The 14,430-nt window shown below is 54.9% G+C and overlaps 1 protein-coding gene across 7 annotated transcripts in view; it reads right to left on the bottom strand.

Moving 5' to 3' along the window:
* The window catches only part of EEF2K (eukaryotic elongation factor 2 kinase), a 41,245-nt gene that overhangs the window by 5,428 nt on the left and 21,387 nt on the right, over window positions 1–14,430 (bottom strand). For all 7 annotated transcript variants that reach the window (XM_076073708.1, XM_032970160.2, XM_032970167.2 and 4 more), the window contains 12 exons: window positions 10,085–10,234; window positions 9,748–9,880; window positions 9,067–9,194; window positions 8,276–8,486; window positions 6,760–6,824; window positions 6,321–6,395; window positions 5,838–5,894; window positions 2,952–3,092; window positions 2,131–2,319; window positions 1,479–1,603; window positions 1,064–1,242; window positions 605–715 (listed from right to left, as the gene is read on the bottom strand). In XM_076073708.1, coding sequence (XP_075929823.1) covers window positions 606–715; window positions 1,064–1,242; window positions 1,479–1,603; window positions 2,131–2,319; window positions 2,952–3,092; window positions 5,838–5,894; window positions 6,321–6,395; window positions 6,760–6,824; window positions 8,276–8,486; window positions 9,067–9,194; window positions 9,748–9,880; window positions 10,085–10,234 — 1,563 coding nt within the window. In that variant the 3' untranslated portion in view covers window position 605. The remainder of the gene's footprint in view (window positions 1–604; window positions 716–1,063; window positions 1,243–1,478; window positions 1,604–2,130; window positions 2,320–2,951; window positions 3,093–5,837; window positions 5,895–6,320; window positions 6,396–6,759; window positions 6,825–8,275; window positions 8,487–9,066; window positions 9,195–9,747; window positions 9,881–10,084; window positions 10,235–14,430) is intronic.

Here is a 14,430-nt window from a genome sequence, read left to right as displayed (position 1 = left end):
CCTGCTGGTGCAACAACAATGACGGTACACTACGCGCCGTTTGCATTACAGTGGACGTTCAAGGGCAGGCCGTTGGGGGGGGGGGAGGTCAAACTTTGCCAAATTCGAAAATTATCTGCGAATCGTCTCAATTGAGATTATATACAAGGCAGACTTAATGCCCCCCCCCCCCCCCCCCGTAACTCTTGTAATGACGCATCCTGACGTCTTGTTGTCTCACCTGGTTAAGCAAAATAAACTTGAATGTATAGTATTATGATAATAACGATAACACCTCTTTGTCAATCCACTTCTGGAAGGTCTCCCCCCCCCCCCACCGTGTCATTCGTGGGGGGCTACTTGGTCACCATACTTGACCACGCATCAGTGCAGGTTGGTGAAGGAGGTGGGGGGGGAACCCAGGACTGGTTCAGATACCACTCGCCACCGGCGACGTGAGCCGAGGCTGGGAATCGAGTTCAGTTCGATGGGTTCGCAGAAAAGTGCGCACCAACCTCTGTGCCACCACTCCCCCGCCAGTTGCATCACCGCACAAAACTAAATCGAAGTTAATCAGTGCGAGTCTGTGAACGGGCCGGGGGGGGGGGGCATTGCCACTCATCACCTCACTCCTCGACGCCGGCCCACGCCTCCTCCGCCAGCTCGTAGTAGCGGTTCGCGAGCCGCCCCTTCATCGCCTCCATGGCCGCCTCGGCCGCGCTGGTGAACAGATCCCCTGCACGCGCACACCACGGCAGACACAGACAAAGAACCACCCCCCCCCCCCGTATAGCCTTAACAGACTGTTGGGGCAAGTGGTTTTAGCAAGTAACACCTATAAAGGCCAGAACGGCACACGAGACGGTGGGTGGCCAGCACCACACTTTTATCTCCTTATGCAGCGGCAGGTGCTCATTTGAGGCCGAGTCAACCAAGGGAAGGCCCGGGATCGGTTCAGATAATCGTCAGTGGTATTGGCCGCGAGCGGGAATCGAACTCGGGCCGCCGGCTTCGCAGCGCGCCCCCCCCCCCGCGCGCGTCCCATTGGTCACGGGCAGCAGCCGGCAGCGCGAGAGCCTCTCACCCGACTTCTGGGGGTCGCAGGCGACGCCGTGCCCGCCCGCCATGTAGATCTCGGCCTGGCGCGCCAGCAGCACGTAGCTGGGGTCGTCGCTCGTGCCGTCGTACTCGCCGCCCTCGTCGTACTCCGTCATGTTGAGCGCCGCCTCGTACCAGCGCAGCGCCTCGTGCCAGTCCTGCTTCCTGCGTGCGCACGGACGGCACGGATGACGGGACGGCCACCTCGCTCGGCCACCGCGCCCGCGTTCACCCCGCGGGCGCGTATCGCATTTGTCGCCGAGGTCGCGCCAAGCAGCTTTGCCCCGGTTCATACCGCAGCAGATTACGTTCACTGACAAAAATGGTCATAATAGTAATAATACAAAAGTAAGAAATTAAAGTCGCTTTGCCGCGTCGCCGACGCCGGGGCGGCTACCTACCTGCCGCGGCCCAGGTTGGTGCCGGTGTCGTAGGCGCGCGCCACGAACAGCATGGAGTGGCGGTCGCCGGCCTCGGCCGCCTCCAACATGAAGGCGAAGCCGAGCGTGGTGTTCTCCTCAGACTCCTGCATGCGGAAAACGCGGAAGGCGCATGCACGCACGCCGTTCGCCGGACTTGGCGAGGCAACCCGGGCACGTGCGTGTACGCATGCACGTGCGTACGGTGAACTTCTCTCGCACCGTACGTAGCCAACCGTGAAGCAGTGGAGGTGCCGGCGGATGGGTGAGGGGCCCAGCGAGCGGGTGGGCGGCCGAGTCGGTGTGGTTGGTAGATGGACGGGTGGGTTTCAAGCCACGTGGACAAGTGAACAGGCGAATGAGGTGGCGGGCTGACAGGTGATTGGGACAGGTGAGGGAGCCGATTAGCTGGACAGGTGAGCATGCTACCAGACAAGACAGGTGGTCTGGCAGTTAGGTGTTGAGACTGATGAGCAGGCAAGCGAGTGGGCAGGCGAGAAGGCACATGAGCAGGCAGGTGAGCGGGATGGTGAGTGGGCAGGCGATTAGACTGGTGAGCAGGCAGGTGAGCGGGATGGTGAGTGGCGAGCAAACGAGCGGGTGAGCGTGCGGACCGGCCGGCCGGCCGACCGACCTCCATGGTGAACTCGACGAGCACGTCGTGCGGCAGCTGCAGGTGGATGCGAGCGAGAGCCAGGATGGCCTCCATCTCGCCGCACAGCGCCGCGTGGCGCAGGTGGAAGAGCGCCGCCTCACGGTCCCACGGCGCCTCCTTCTCGCCAAAGCGCCCGGCCTCGTGGCACTTGGCCATCTCCAGGTGCACCTGGGCGTCGCCACGGGGGGGCGTCGTCAAAACGAGCACCACCGGCGCCGCCACCACCACCACCAGCAGCAGCAGCACTCGCTAAGAGTCAGCTCACACTGTTACAACCTCCAGCGCCACTATCGTAGCTAACACTAGCAACAAACAAACAACAACAACTGCCGTTCGCCACTAAGTGGCGGTGACGTAACCACGGCGCGTGTGCGACCACCACAAGCACCATCACAAGCACCACCACCAATGTAACTATCACCAGCGGCACTACAGCCAGCATCAACATTACAACCACCAGCATCAGCGCCGCTATCATAGCCAACACAGGTGCTGCCACCGCCACAAGCACCGCCACCATAATGTAACTACCACCAGCACGAGTGGAGTCAGCACCACTGCTACTACCATCACCATTACCAGCACCACCACTACCACCGGCGTAACCACCTCCACAACCACCACCGCCACGGCCGCCAGCAGCTTAACCACCACCAACACCAGCGCTACCAATACCAGCACCAAAACTAGTGTCACCACCAGCGCCAACAGTTAAAGCCACCGTTGTTATTATCATTATCACTGCACGACAATTTGTCTAACTGGTGGCTGCCCGGTAGCGGCGCTCCCAGACGACGCACCTTGCCGAGGACGGACTTGCCGATCTTGCCCTGCATCTCCAGGTTCTGCAGGCGGTTCACCTCCATGGAGACGCTGGACGGGCGGTGGCAGTGGGCGCGCGACGCGTGGAAGTTGTCCCACTTGATGCTGCAGCGGAAGTCCTGCAGGGCACGGGCAACGCAACAGCACGCGGTTTTACGACGACGCTTCAAACGAACGTCGATCACCCAAAAGGGGGTCCCCCCTCCCCCTTCGCACCACCCCCCCCCCCCCCCCCGGAAGTCTCGCCGCGTAGTCGATGCGACGTGTAATTCTTTACGTGGAGGGACGTGTGTATATATATGGGAAGGAGGCGAACCACCGTCTGCTCTTATATTTGATGAGAGAATGCCACAAAACGATCGCAATTCTACGTGTCCCTCCACTCCCACATCTGTTAAGTTAGTATTGGTTAAGGCTTTGACACGATGGTAGGCCCGCGCACTGTAAACACGTTGAGCAACGCGGCGCAACAAGCCTTCAACTCTTCTCGAGAAATGGTCACCTTCGTACGATCGGCGTTCTCTACAGGCCATTGTACCTCTGCATGTATTTTAAACATTCGCCCTTTTTGTGCCCGCACTCGTTTTTCACGAACCCGGCCGTCGACGCAGCAACAATGGAAACGTCGCAAAAAAACATGCCGAGCAGGGTGCTCCTGAAAACGAGTCGCGAGGATCGAGCAGTCAACGGTTCAGGCTCAAAAACTCGCACGACATGCACAGATTGCAAGCAACACGCAACACGCACGGCGGCAACTGCGCAACCAACTAGGGCTTGCCGAAGAACACTCAGAACGCGAAACCCACTCCAAGTCTCCGAGCAGCTGAAACAACGTTTGTTAACTCCCGAGGCGTAACAATCACATGGGGGGAACCGTGCAGTAGTAACCATACCGCATGGGATGCATCGTCAGCTCCTCGATGATTTGGCAAAAACAGTGCACACACGATGTTGTCGTTCCACTGAACAAGACGGCGTCGTATTCTTAGTTCTTTCGGTAAAGTCACGTTATTATTTTGTTGTTTCCCTTCAACGTGACTTTACCGAAAGAACTAAGAATATGAATTACTGCAGTCACGAAAGCTTTAAATCAAAATTTAAGACGGCGTCGGTGAAGCGTTTCCTTCGTCTAAAAAACGGGTCGAGGGAACACCCTCGAGCGAGATGCAGTCGTGCGTTGCGGTCAGGCACAGGCGCCGGAAGGCGACACGCGGCGATCGCCTGCCTCCCCGGCGCAAGGCCGATTCAAGGATCCGTCAACACCCGCGGGTGGGGCGCAACTCCTCTTCCTAAAACCCCCCCAACTCCCGCCACCCACCCTAGGAGAGCAAGGATCAGTCGCGGACGGGGAGGGCCTGTGTGGTCCATCGCGCACGACCGAACGTCGACATTGGAATCGATCAAACGTGCCAACCCGCAGCAACGCGATTTGGGTTACGGTCGACATTCATATTAACATTTAATAATTGCTCAAGACTGATAAAAAAAGCGCAGTTTCACAGATAAAGTCTCCTGGTGGAGGCCGGTGCTACGCTGTGATTTTACAAATTTGGCAAACTTGGAGTGTGACGCTGGCGCACCTACCCTCTTCCTTTTGTCGAATAACGATGCAAGATTTTCAACGTCCACTATGAAACAGATGGCGCATTTTAGACGGTATTAATAACCAGGGCAGCCAGTGGGCTCGAACCACAAAGCCCTACGCCAGACGCGCCACCCACTCCGACACGTCACTGTCCTAAAGGTCGTGTGCGATTGTGGGGGTTAGAGTTCGAATGGGTGCGTACCGCTCCGGGCCGGGAGTGGTTGTGGGGAGTTGGGAGTGCGCCCCAAGGTGGAGGAGTTGGGGGGGGGGGCGGTGGGGGGTGGGACCGGAGGAGGCGGGGGCGGGGGGGGCATGCACGAGCAATGGATGACGCGCGCGACACTGCCACCTGCGTGGGGAGGGGCACGCGGTGGCGAGGGGCTGGCAAGGGGCTGTTATCCTCCTGCTCACACAGATACGCGCGCGTGGGTGCAGGGCATCGCGTGAATGACACTCGGCGTGTCGCTCACCGCGGAGCGGCGACCTCTTTAGGGAGGCAGCAACGGCACGCGGCGGAGTCGCAAGCGGGGGGCAGCGCGACAACGTGCGCGCACGCGCGCGGGGGGCGAGAATTCGCGGCCCCGCGTTACGGACCCGGAAGTCTCGAATCGATTCTCTGAATCCGTTATCTTTCGTGTAATCTCAACCGGCTCGTTTGTCCTGCATCGTCTGCCCCCCGCTTGTTACGGTCTCGATCCGTACTTGCGCGTAATGCTGCGAAGCACTCAGTAGGACAATCCTGAAAGAGTCTGGAGACGTGGGTGAGGCTATATCCTGTGTAAACAAGCGCACTACTAATCCATGTTGTGTTGTCGGGTTTCGCCAACGCGTCAGTCGCCCTCCCCCATCAGAACTTTGGCATAAAACTGCCACCACGTGGCCTAACCCCACGAAACAAATAGGGATTACTGCATCGATTGCAACGTTAAGTGTAATATCAATGTCAATAATAGTTTATTCAGAGATGCACAACGCGATGCATTTTTTTAAACTTTGAATGTAGAAGATGGGATGTGTAAAAAAATATAGACACTTTTATAAATAATGTGGAGGGACATACACATGTGTATGTGTATTGAAAGGAGGTGTATCATCGTCTGCTTATACATTTTATGAACGATGAGTAAGGCACAACACGATTGTCCGCAAACAAAACACAGGGCAGTTGTAAACGTCCGTCCACCCCCACCACAACCTGTAAACTTGGTCTGGCTACTCATAAAACGCCAAAATCAACGTCGAAGATTTGTGGGCGCGAGCCGCGGCGAGCGGGACTCACCCGCCGAACAGAATCCTCATCCGACTCGCTCTGTCTCTTCATCCTGTTCACCGGTTTCTGCGCAAAGACGGGGGGACAGCAGAGCTTCAGAGTTCAAACAATAAGTGAAGCCAGTCCCAGCTACGGAGCATCTCCACGATGCTGCTAGTTTCGAGGACGCCTCTTCGAAAAATGACTCATTTATGAAACGGGAAAAAAAAAATCTCACACGGGACAACGGGATGGAGCCGCGTGTTGCTCGGCAGTACAACCGCGAAAACACATCGCAGAGCAATCAAAATCCCACGCTCTGCGCATCGACGCGTTTTTGTCGCCCCCCGTGACAGCGCCGACGTTATTTTTCGTCCTGCAAGGCAACCGTGCCCGCAGCCTTCCCCTGGCCAGCCCCACACCCACCACCACCGCCCAACCAGGGTTGAGAACCGCCGGCGCAAGGAGTTGATGGTGCAGCGCGTGGGTGCAGATGCGCGGAGGGACACACACCTGGTCGTGCGTGTCTCCTTCCGACTCGCTCTTCCTCTCGCTGGGGCAGCCGCTGTCGCCGTTGTTCTCTGACACCTGCACACACGACGTTGGGGCTCGTGAAAACAAGACAAAGACCTCCCCCCCCCCCCCCACATAGCCTCTAACAGACTGTTAGGGCAAGTGCTGTTAGTGAGCACCTACGAATGCCGGCACAGCGCACCAGGGGGTAAGGTGGCCAACACCACGCCCGGCCGCCTTTAGCTCCCGAGTGGCGATGTTTGCACACTGCACTCATTTGAGGCCCGGGACCGGCTACGATAATCGTCACCGGTGTGGGCCGTGAGCGGAAATCGAACTCGGGACGGCGGATTCGTAGCGCGAAGCGCTGCTCACGCAGATTTATCGCTTTGCACACCCAGGTGTGGTGTCCCTGGCCGGGCTGCGTGTGCCGCCGCACCTTTCTCTCGCGGTCTCCATCTTGATCGGGGCTGTTGTCGATTTCGTCAAACACCGAGGTCCACCCTGCGCGAAACGCAAAACCAAACTCAAAAACGAAAGCGTACGGCGGGGGGCCGGCAGGGCGAGTGGGGGGCCGGAGCAGAGGGCGGAGGACACGGATGCACGCCGGCCGAATTAACGCGGCACCGATTGGCAGGACTCGGTCAACTATTCATCTGGATCCGTGCTGCCCAATCATCACGGTGATGGCGTTTGAACAGGACTCACGGTCAAACTCAAAAAGTCGTGCTCGTTTCCACGCTCACAGACCTGAACCAGACGTGGAAATTCCATATTCCCATGGTGGGGGTGAGTGACCACTATTATACAGCGATCAGCCTTGTTCAACGTTATTCAATAACACCGATCATCGACACCGGTCAACGACCTGTACCCGGCGTCAGTCCATTACAGCCGAGTAACTCAGATTAACGCCAAGCGAGACTATCCCGGTCTCTTGAGTTCCACTCCCCTCCTTTCGCTGCAGGCGGCGTTAACTTTTTAAATCACGTCTTAATAATTCACCTATATTTGTACTGCGACTTAACATTAAAAACCTATTTTTGTTGTCAGATTGGATTCCTCCGAAACAATAATTATTATTCGCTTTGATCATAGTTCTTCATTTAATTGGAATTTCGAAAGTAGTCACTGACATTACTTTTATCATCTTTCTATTTCGCTTAAATTGTATCGATGCTTGCGAGTGTAAAATTATTTTTACGTACAGTGCTTTGAGATACTTCAATATGAAAGGAGCTACATAAAAGAGATTACCATTATTATTATGACCTGCACCATCCAGCACGGTCAAGTGACACTATAAAGAACAGTTTTTATTTTTATTTTAAGCAGTTAAGGCCCACTGAGCCATGTAGCCCTTTATCTGAAGCGACCTGGCTATCACAAATGATAGCTCAACGAAGTGGCTTATCGTCGTGTGGAAATTTACAACAGCCAAATACTCTCAACGCGTGTTGTTGATTCTAAATGTGGAGGGAAAAACCGGAGAACCCGGAGAAAACTCCACATGACCATGAGGAGAGAGAGAGACACGCAAACTCCAAATATACAGCAGCAGGCGTCAGGGTCGGGATCAAACCCATGACCTCCTGCGTATCAGACGAGGGAGTTAACATCTCCTAGCCACCGTGATGATGATGAGAGAGAGAGAGACACGCAAACTCCAAATATACAGCAGCAGGCGTCAGGGTCGGGATCAAACCCATGACCTCCTGCGTATCAGACGAGGGAGTTAACATCTCCTAGCCACCGTGATGATGATGAGAGAGAGAGAGACACCTCAAACTCCAAATATACAGCAGGCGTCAGGGTCGGGAACAAACCCACGACCTCCTGCGTACCAGGCAAGGGAGTTAACATATTGCCATTTTTACATCAGCTAAATACTCTTAAAACGCACGTTCATTATGAATGCAGGTGGGGTGGGGGATTCGTGGCGGTGGCGGCCTCACCCATGGGCGAGCGGCCTAGCAGGTGCTCGGGGGGGCTGAACGACATGTGCATGCCGTGCAGCGAGGAGAGCGAGGAGCGCGGCGACTCCTCGGGCGTCACGGACGACTCGGAGAGGCGGGGCAGGCGCGGGGGTCGCCCGTCCGACAGCGAGCGCACGCGGGGGCTCCCGCACACCTCCTCGCAGCCGCGCAGCACCGTCTTCGACGATTGCTGGGATCGCGCGCACGCGGGCACAGACATAGACGCGCACGTTAACGTGTGCGCGCGAGATGTGGTGGGTTATGGGGAGCGGTGGTGTAGCGATTTCCCGCTCGCGGCAAACACCGGTGACGAATATTTGAACCGGTCCCAGGCCTCCCCTGGGTCGACTCTGCCTCAAATGAGTATACCCGGTGAGGCGTGTAAACATCGCCACTGTGGAGACAATAGCGGCCGGCTTGGTGCTTGGCCACCCACCCACCCCACCCCACTTTGAGTGCCGTTCCAGCCTTCATAGGTGCTCACTAACGGCATTTGCCCCAACGGCCTGCTAAAGGCTATACCGTTGCCTTTGATGCGGTGGGTCGGGAGCCGGCAGCAGTATGCTGACACTGTCGCCGAAAGGACGACGATTGTGGCCGCGCGCCGATGATATCGATACGACGTCGATGTCGGCAGGACGGCGTCGGCGCGATCGACACGATGACGCCGAAAGAGGACGATGGGCGGGGGCAGCGACACCGCGGCGGTAGCGGCAATGCGATGACGGCGGCGGCGGGTGGCACAAGGACCGCGACGCGGCGACGCTCACCAGCAGCTTGAGCGACTGCTCCAGCGCGCTGCGCTCGTCGGACGAGAGGTCGAAGGGGGTGAGCCCCATGCTCTTGCAGATGCGGTTGCACACGTGCGAGTGGAAGAAGAGGGCCATCCCACGCACGCCTGGACGGGCACGCGGAGGGGGACGCGGGGGTCCAGGGTTAGGGGTGCGCGGCATCTCCGATCAGCACGGTTGGCTACGTGCGGTGCGACAGCGGTTCAACATACACACATACAGGCTATGCGTAGATGCGCTCGCATAGTCATCGACACCACCTCCGTCAAAGTTTCATTCCGCAGACTGATTATAACTTGTTGGCCACTCACGAATGTCAACATTTGGGAAATTCGTCATGCAAGCGACCTGCACTGCGGACGCTGGTGTGGATCGCGAGAGGCTGATCAGAATCAGAATATTTTATTTATCTTGGAGGAAACCGATGAGCTATGAAGCTCTTTCTTACAGTCGTCCAGTGAATGATGATGATGAACTTTACAGCTTGACACCACTGACCAGCGTGGTGAGGTCCGGTCGAACAACCCTCACGACACGCACAGGCGTCGCGAGGCACTCTCATCCAGCCGCGGATTGAGCAGGGGGGGCTGGTCACGCAAGTATTTGTCGTGCGAGACTGTGGCGGGGCGCGGAGGCGAGAGGTGGAAGGTGGGGGCTCACCCAGGTTGCCGTCGCCGTAATCGGTGCCCTGGTAGGTGTGGATCTGGGGGTCGGTGTAAAGGTCGCCCACGCCCTGCACATCCACCACGATCAGCTGATGACCCGAGCGCTCGAACGAGAAGTGGCTGAAGGCCTGGGTGGAGCGCGCACGGCAAAAGCGCGCGCACGCGCGGGGACAGCGTCAACACCACGTGACGCCACGGCCATCCAAGTCTGCAAATGCTGGGGGGGTTATTCTCTGTCTTTGTGCGTGCGGTTCAGTGGGCACTCGCGCGCGCGTGAGAGCGCGTGGGTGGGGCCAACGTAGGCACGTGCGTGCGGAGGCTGCGGGCGTCACCTGCGGCGTGCAGCGCATGTTCTCGTCGCGCACGAAGCCCGAGTTGGAGTTGTACTTGAGGTACTTGCCCTCGATGTAGTGCTCCAGGTGGAACAGCGGCTTGTCCGCTCGGTTCTTCAGCTCCAGGATGCACACCTGCATGATGTCCACCTGAGGGGCGGCGGGGGGGGGGGGCATAGGCAGGAGGTAGGCCAGACTAAGGTGAGCGAGCACCTCACCGTGTGTTTCTTAAGAGGCGTGTTTTCTTTGTGTGTGTGTGTGTGTGTGCGCGAGAGACCGTGCTGCATAATTTGTCGTCGAAAGTCTCCCCACATTATGACAACTTCCGGTCGGCGCTCATCTCCAACGTCGGCGCTGGGCTGGTGGTGGAAATTCCATTATTATTGATCATCAGGCGTGGCGGCGCACACCTGCAAGAGAGTGCTTAAGAAACAAAGGTTTACGCGATGAACCTCACTCTCGTACGCAGAGCGAGTGGGACGGGCTGCCCTCTGCCGTGTGTCGGCCACAGGTCACTTGAAAAAGGGATCTCAGGAGCTACAGTGAGGGAAAAAAGTATTTGATCCCCTGCTGATTTTGTACGTTTGCCCACTGACGAAGAAATGATCAGTCTAGAATTTTAATGGTAGGTTGATTTGAACAGTGAGAGACAGAATAACAACAAAAGAATCCAGAAAAACGCATGTCAAAAATGTTATGAATTGATTTGCATTTTAATGAGGGAAATAAGTATTTGACCCCTCTGCAAAACATGACTTAGTACTTGGTGGCAAAACCCTTGTTGGCAATCACAGAGGTCAAACGTTTCTTGGAGTTGGCCACCAGGTTTGCACACATCTCAGGAGAGATTTTGTCACACTCCTCTTTGCAGATCTTCTCCAAGTCATTAAGGTCTCGAGGCTGATGTTTGGCAACTCGAACCTTCAGCTCCCTCCACAGATTTTCTATGGGATTAAGGTCTGGAGACTGGCTAGGCCACTCCAGGACCTTAATGTGCTTCTTCTTGAGCCATTCCTTTGTTGCCTTGGTCGTGTGTTTTGGGTCATTGTCATGCTGGAAAACCCATCCACGACCCATTTTCAATGCCCTGGCTGTGGGAAGGAGGTTCTCACCCAAGATTTGACGGTACATGGCCCTGTCCATCGTCCCTTTGATGCGGTGAAGTTGTCCTGTCCCCTTAGCAGAAAACACACACCCAAAGCATGTTTCCACCTCCATATTTGACGGCGGGGATGGTGTTCTTGGGGTCATAGGCAGCATTCCTCCTCCTCCAAACACGGCGAGTTGAGTTGATGCCAAAGAGCTCCATTTTGGTCTCATCTGACCACAACACTTTCACCCAGTTGTCCTCTGAATCATTCAGATGTTCATTGGCAAACTTCAGACGGGCATGTATATGTGCTTTCTTGAGCAGGGGGACCTTGCGGGCGCTGCAGGATTTCAGTCCTTCACGGCGTAGTGTTACCAATTGTTTTCTTGGTGACTATGGTCCCAGCTGCCTTGAGATCATTGACAAGATCCTCCCGTGTAGTTCTGGGTTGATTCCTCACCGTTCTGATGATCATTGCAACTCCACGAGGTGAGATCTTGCATGGAGCCCCAGGCCGAGGGAGATTGACAGTTCTTTTGTGTTTCTTCCATTTGCGAATAATCGCACCAACTGTTGTCACCTTCTCACCAAGCTGCTTGCCAATGGTCTTGTAGCCCATTCCAGCCTTGTGTAGGTCTACAATCTTGTCCCTGACATCCTTGGAGAGCTCTTTGGTCTTGGCCATGGTGGAGAGTTTGGAATCTGATTGATTGCTTCTGTGGACAGGTGTCTTTGATACAGGTAACAAGCTGAGATTCGGAGCACTCCCTTTAAGAGTGTGCTCCTAATCTCAGCTTGTTACCTGTATAAAAGACACCTGGGAGCCAGGGGGGTCAAATACTTATTTCCCTAATTAAAATGCAAATAAATTGATAACATTTTTGACATGCGTTTTTCTGGATTTTGTTGTTGTTATTCTGTCTCTCACTGTTCAAATAAACCTACCATTAAAATTATAGACTGATCATTTCTTTGTCAGTGGGCAAACATACAAAATCAGCAGGGGATCAAATACTTTTTTCCCTCACTGTAGCTCTGTGACATTGGCTTCCGTGGGCCGTTTAGAGTGGACCACAGGTCACTTGAAGAAGGGATCTCAGAGGTAGCTCTGTGATATCCGCTTCCGTTCTCTAAACACGAAGGCTCGCACTGCTCTTTGAGACATCTGAAAGGATCCTGCGTCTTGTGACGATGTGACGGCGACAGCACAACTCGATTAAACAAAAGTTCCGCCGAAATCCTCAAACTCCCAAACCCCCTGCACTGCAAGCAGGTGGCCAGAAGATGGCAGTACAGCAAATAGTTTCGTGAACCTCCACGTGCGTGGGGTTCATCTCTCGGTACTCGCAGCTTCCTCCCACACGAAGCAAAACACTCCCTAAAATGGAATTGGCCGTAGAAAGCAGAAGCTGTGTATGAGCAAACCCTATGAGAAGGTTTGCTGTGCTCAGGCCAGCTGTGCTCATATCCAAAGTAGTGTGCTTGTATTAGAAGCTGCGCTTTTGCCTCCACCCCCCCCCCCCGCCCCCACTAGTCTAAGCTTTGACAACTGTCTTAACCGAACCAAGTGATTGCCCAACGCACCCGGCTACTGAACGATAACGGCATTCTTATTAAATTAACAACTGAAGCAATTGGCGGGACCCCCGTGGTCCCATCACTGCCCCGGGGTGGGAAAAACCACGTAGCGACACGAGTCTTGTTGCCTTACCGACAACAAAACTAGTTTTGATTTAAAGCTTTCGTGACTGCAGTAATTCATATTCTTAGTTTTTTCGGTAAAGTCACGTTGAAGAGAAACAACAAAATAACAAAATATATATATTTTTCATTGTTTTATATATATTTTGTTGTTTCTCTTCAACGTGACTTTACCGAAAAAACTAAGAATATAACAAAACTAGTGTCAGTCGATTGGCCTCGTCGAGAGCTACTCGGGGCACTAAGTTTCGTAAAAAGTTGAAAAATTACATAAACACGTTAAATTCACTGCCTGGGGGGTGGGCTCGCCTCGGCAAAGAAGCTGAGGATCGACGGCTGACCGGAGGGCGTCGTCGCCGCGCGCGACTGCGGCGGACGCCCCCCCGGGGCTCGCGTTTGGCCGGTGGGGTGGCGCCCATCGTGTTGATCGCCGCCTGCTGGCGCTTGTTGGCGCGAGTCTGGGCGGGCGGCGCGTTGCTGTCGGGATCACGAGTGGGGCGGACTGAAAAATAATAATTATTGACCCGATTTTTGCGGGACCCCGGGGTCCCGCCAAATGATTCAACTGCCGTTTCCTTCCCGTCTGATTGGTGCGGGTTCCAAAGACGCTGTGCGTTTCTTCAAACCGTGGAGGAAGGGGGAGGGGTGTTGAGTTAACGCGGCAGGAGCTGTCACCGACCAAAATCTTGCGCGTGTGTTGAAACTTCTTTCGCGCCGTACGTAGCCAACCGTGCCAATCCTGACGTTTTCTATGTTGAGCCCCGGCACTTGTTTTGTGTTTTGGAGAAGGCCGTCGTTCGGGAGGGCACGTTGATTGGCAACCAGTCTAAAGGTCGCCTTTCACTTGCCGACTTCGCTTAAACACGACACGGCACAATTCGACCGTCCCAAGGCGAGCAAACCCCCGGAATATCAATCGGGCAGCAGCAAACGGCACTGCCAAAGTTTGTAACTGATAAAGAGTTGACAGGTTGTTTTTGGACTGAACAAGGTTGTTGAGGGCTCGGGAAAAAGAGATGATGATGATGATGATGGTGGGAGGAGGGAATTCCCAAGTGAAGCAGTGCGCGGGGAGATCCAGAAAGAGAAGCGCTTGATGGGAGAGGCACAAAGTTAGGGTAAAGGGTGAGAGCGCGAATCTGCAATTACTTGCTCGAGAGAGCGCCTCTGGGAGGTATTTGGACTACTCTTCCACGCTGGCCGGAACCTCTTAGAAGAGGTGCGATAACCACACGCAACCCCGAGATCAGCTGATTGAGATGGTCCGTGACTGGGCAGACTTGGTCACATGCGCCTTACTTCACGTAAACATTTATGAATTGCGTCCAGAAAAAAATATTGGAAAGGAAGTATACATTTTTATTCCGTTTACTGGCTGGATTATCCGTTTGCAAGGATGTATATAACCTATTGATTATCCAAAGAGCTTTCATCCGAACAAATGGAACTTGCTGGAAAAAATGTAACAAATCAATCGCAAACTGTGGATGTGACAAGGTTGAGGCGCCTGTCTAAAACAAGAGTTGTCAATCCAGTCCGGCTTTCCATAACAACC

This window comes from Petromyzon marinus, chromosome 43 (genome assembly GCF_048934315.1).
Source record: "Petromyzon marinus isolate PM22_M1 ecotype Great Lakes invasive population chromosome 43, UKy_Petmar_22M1.pri1.0, whole genome shotgun sequence".
Taxonomy (NCBI): Eukaryota; Metazoa; Chordata; class Hyperoartia; order Petromyzontiformes; family Petromyzontidae; genus Petromyzon; species Petromyzon marinus.
Note: the sequence above shows the minus strand (reverse complement) of the source record. Positions and strands in the feature narration are given on the sequence as shown.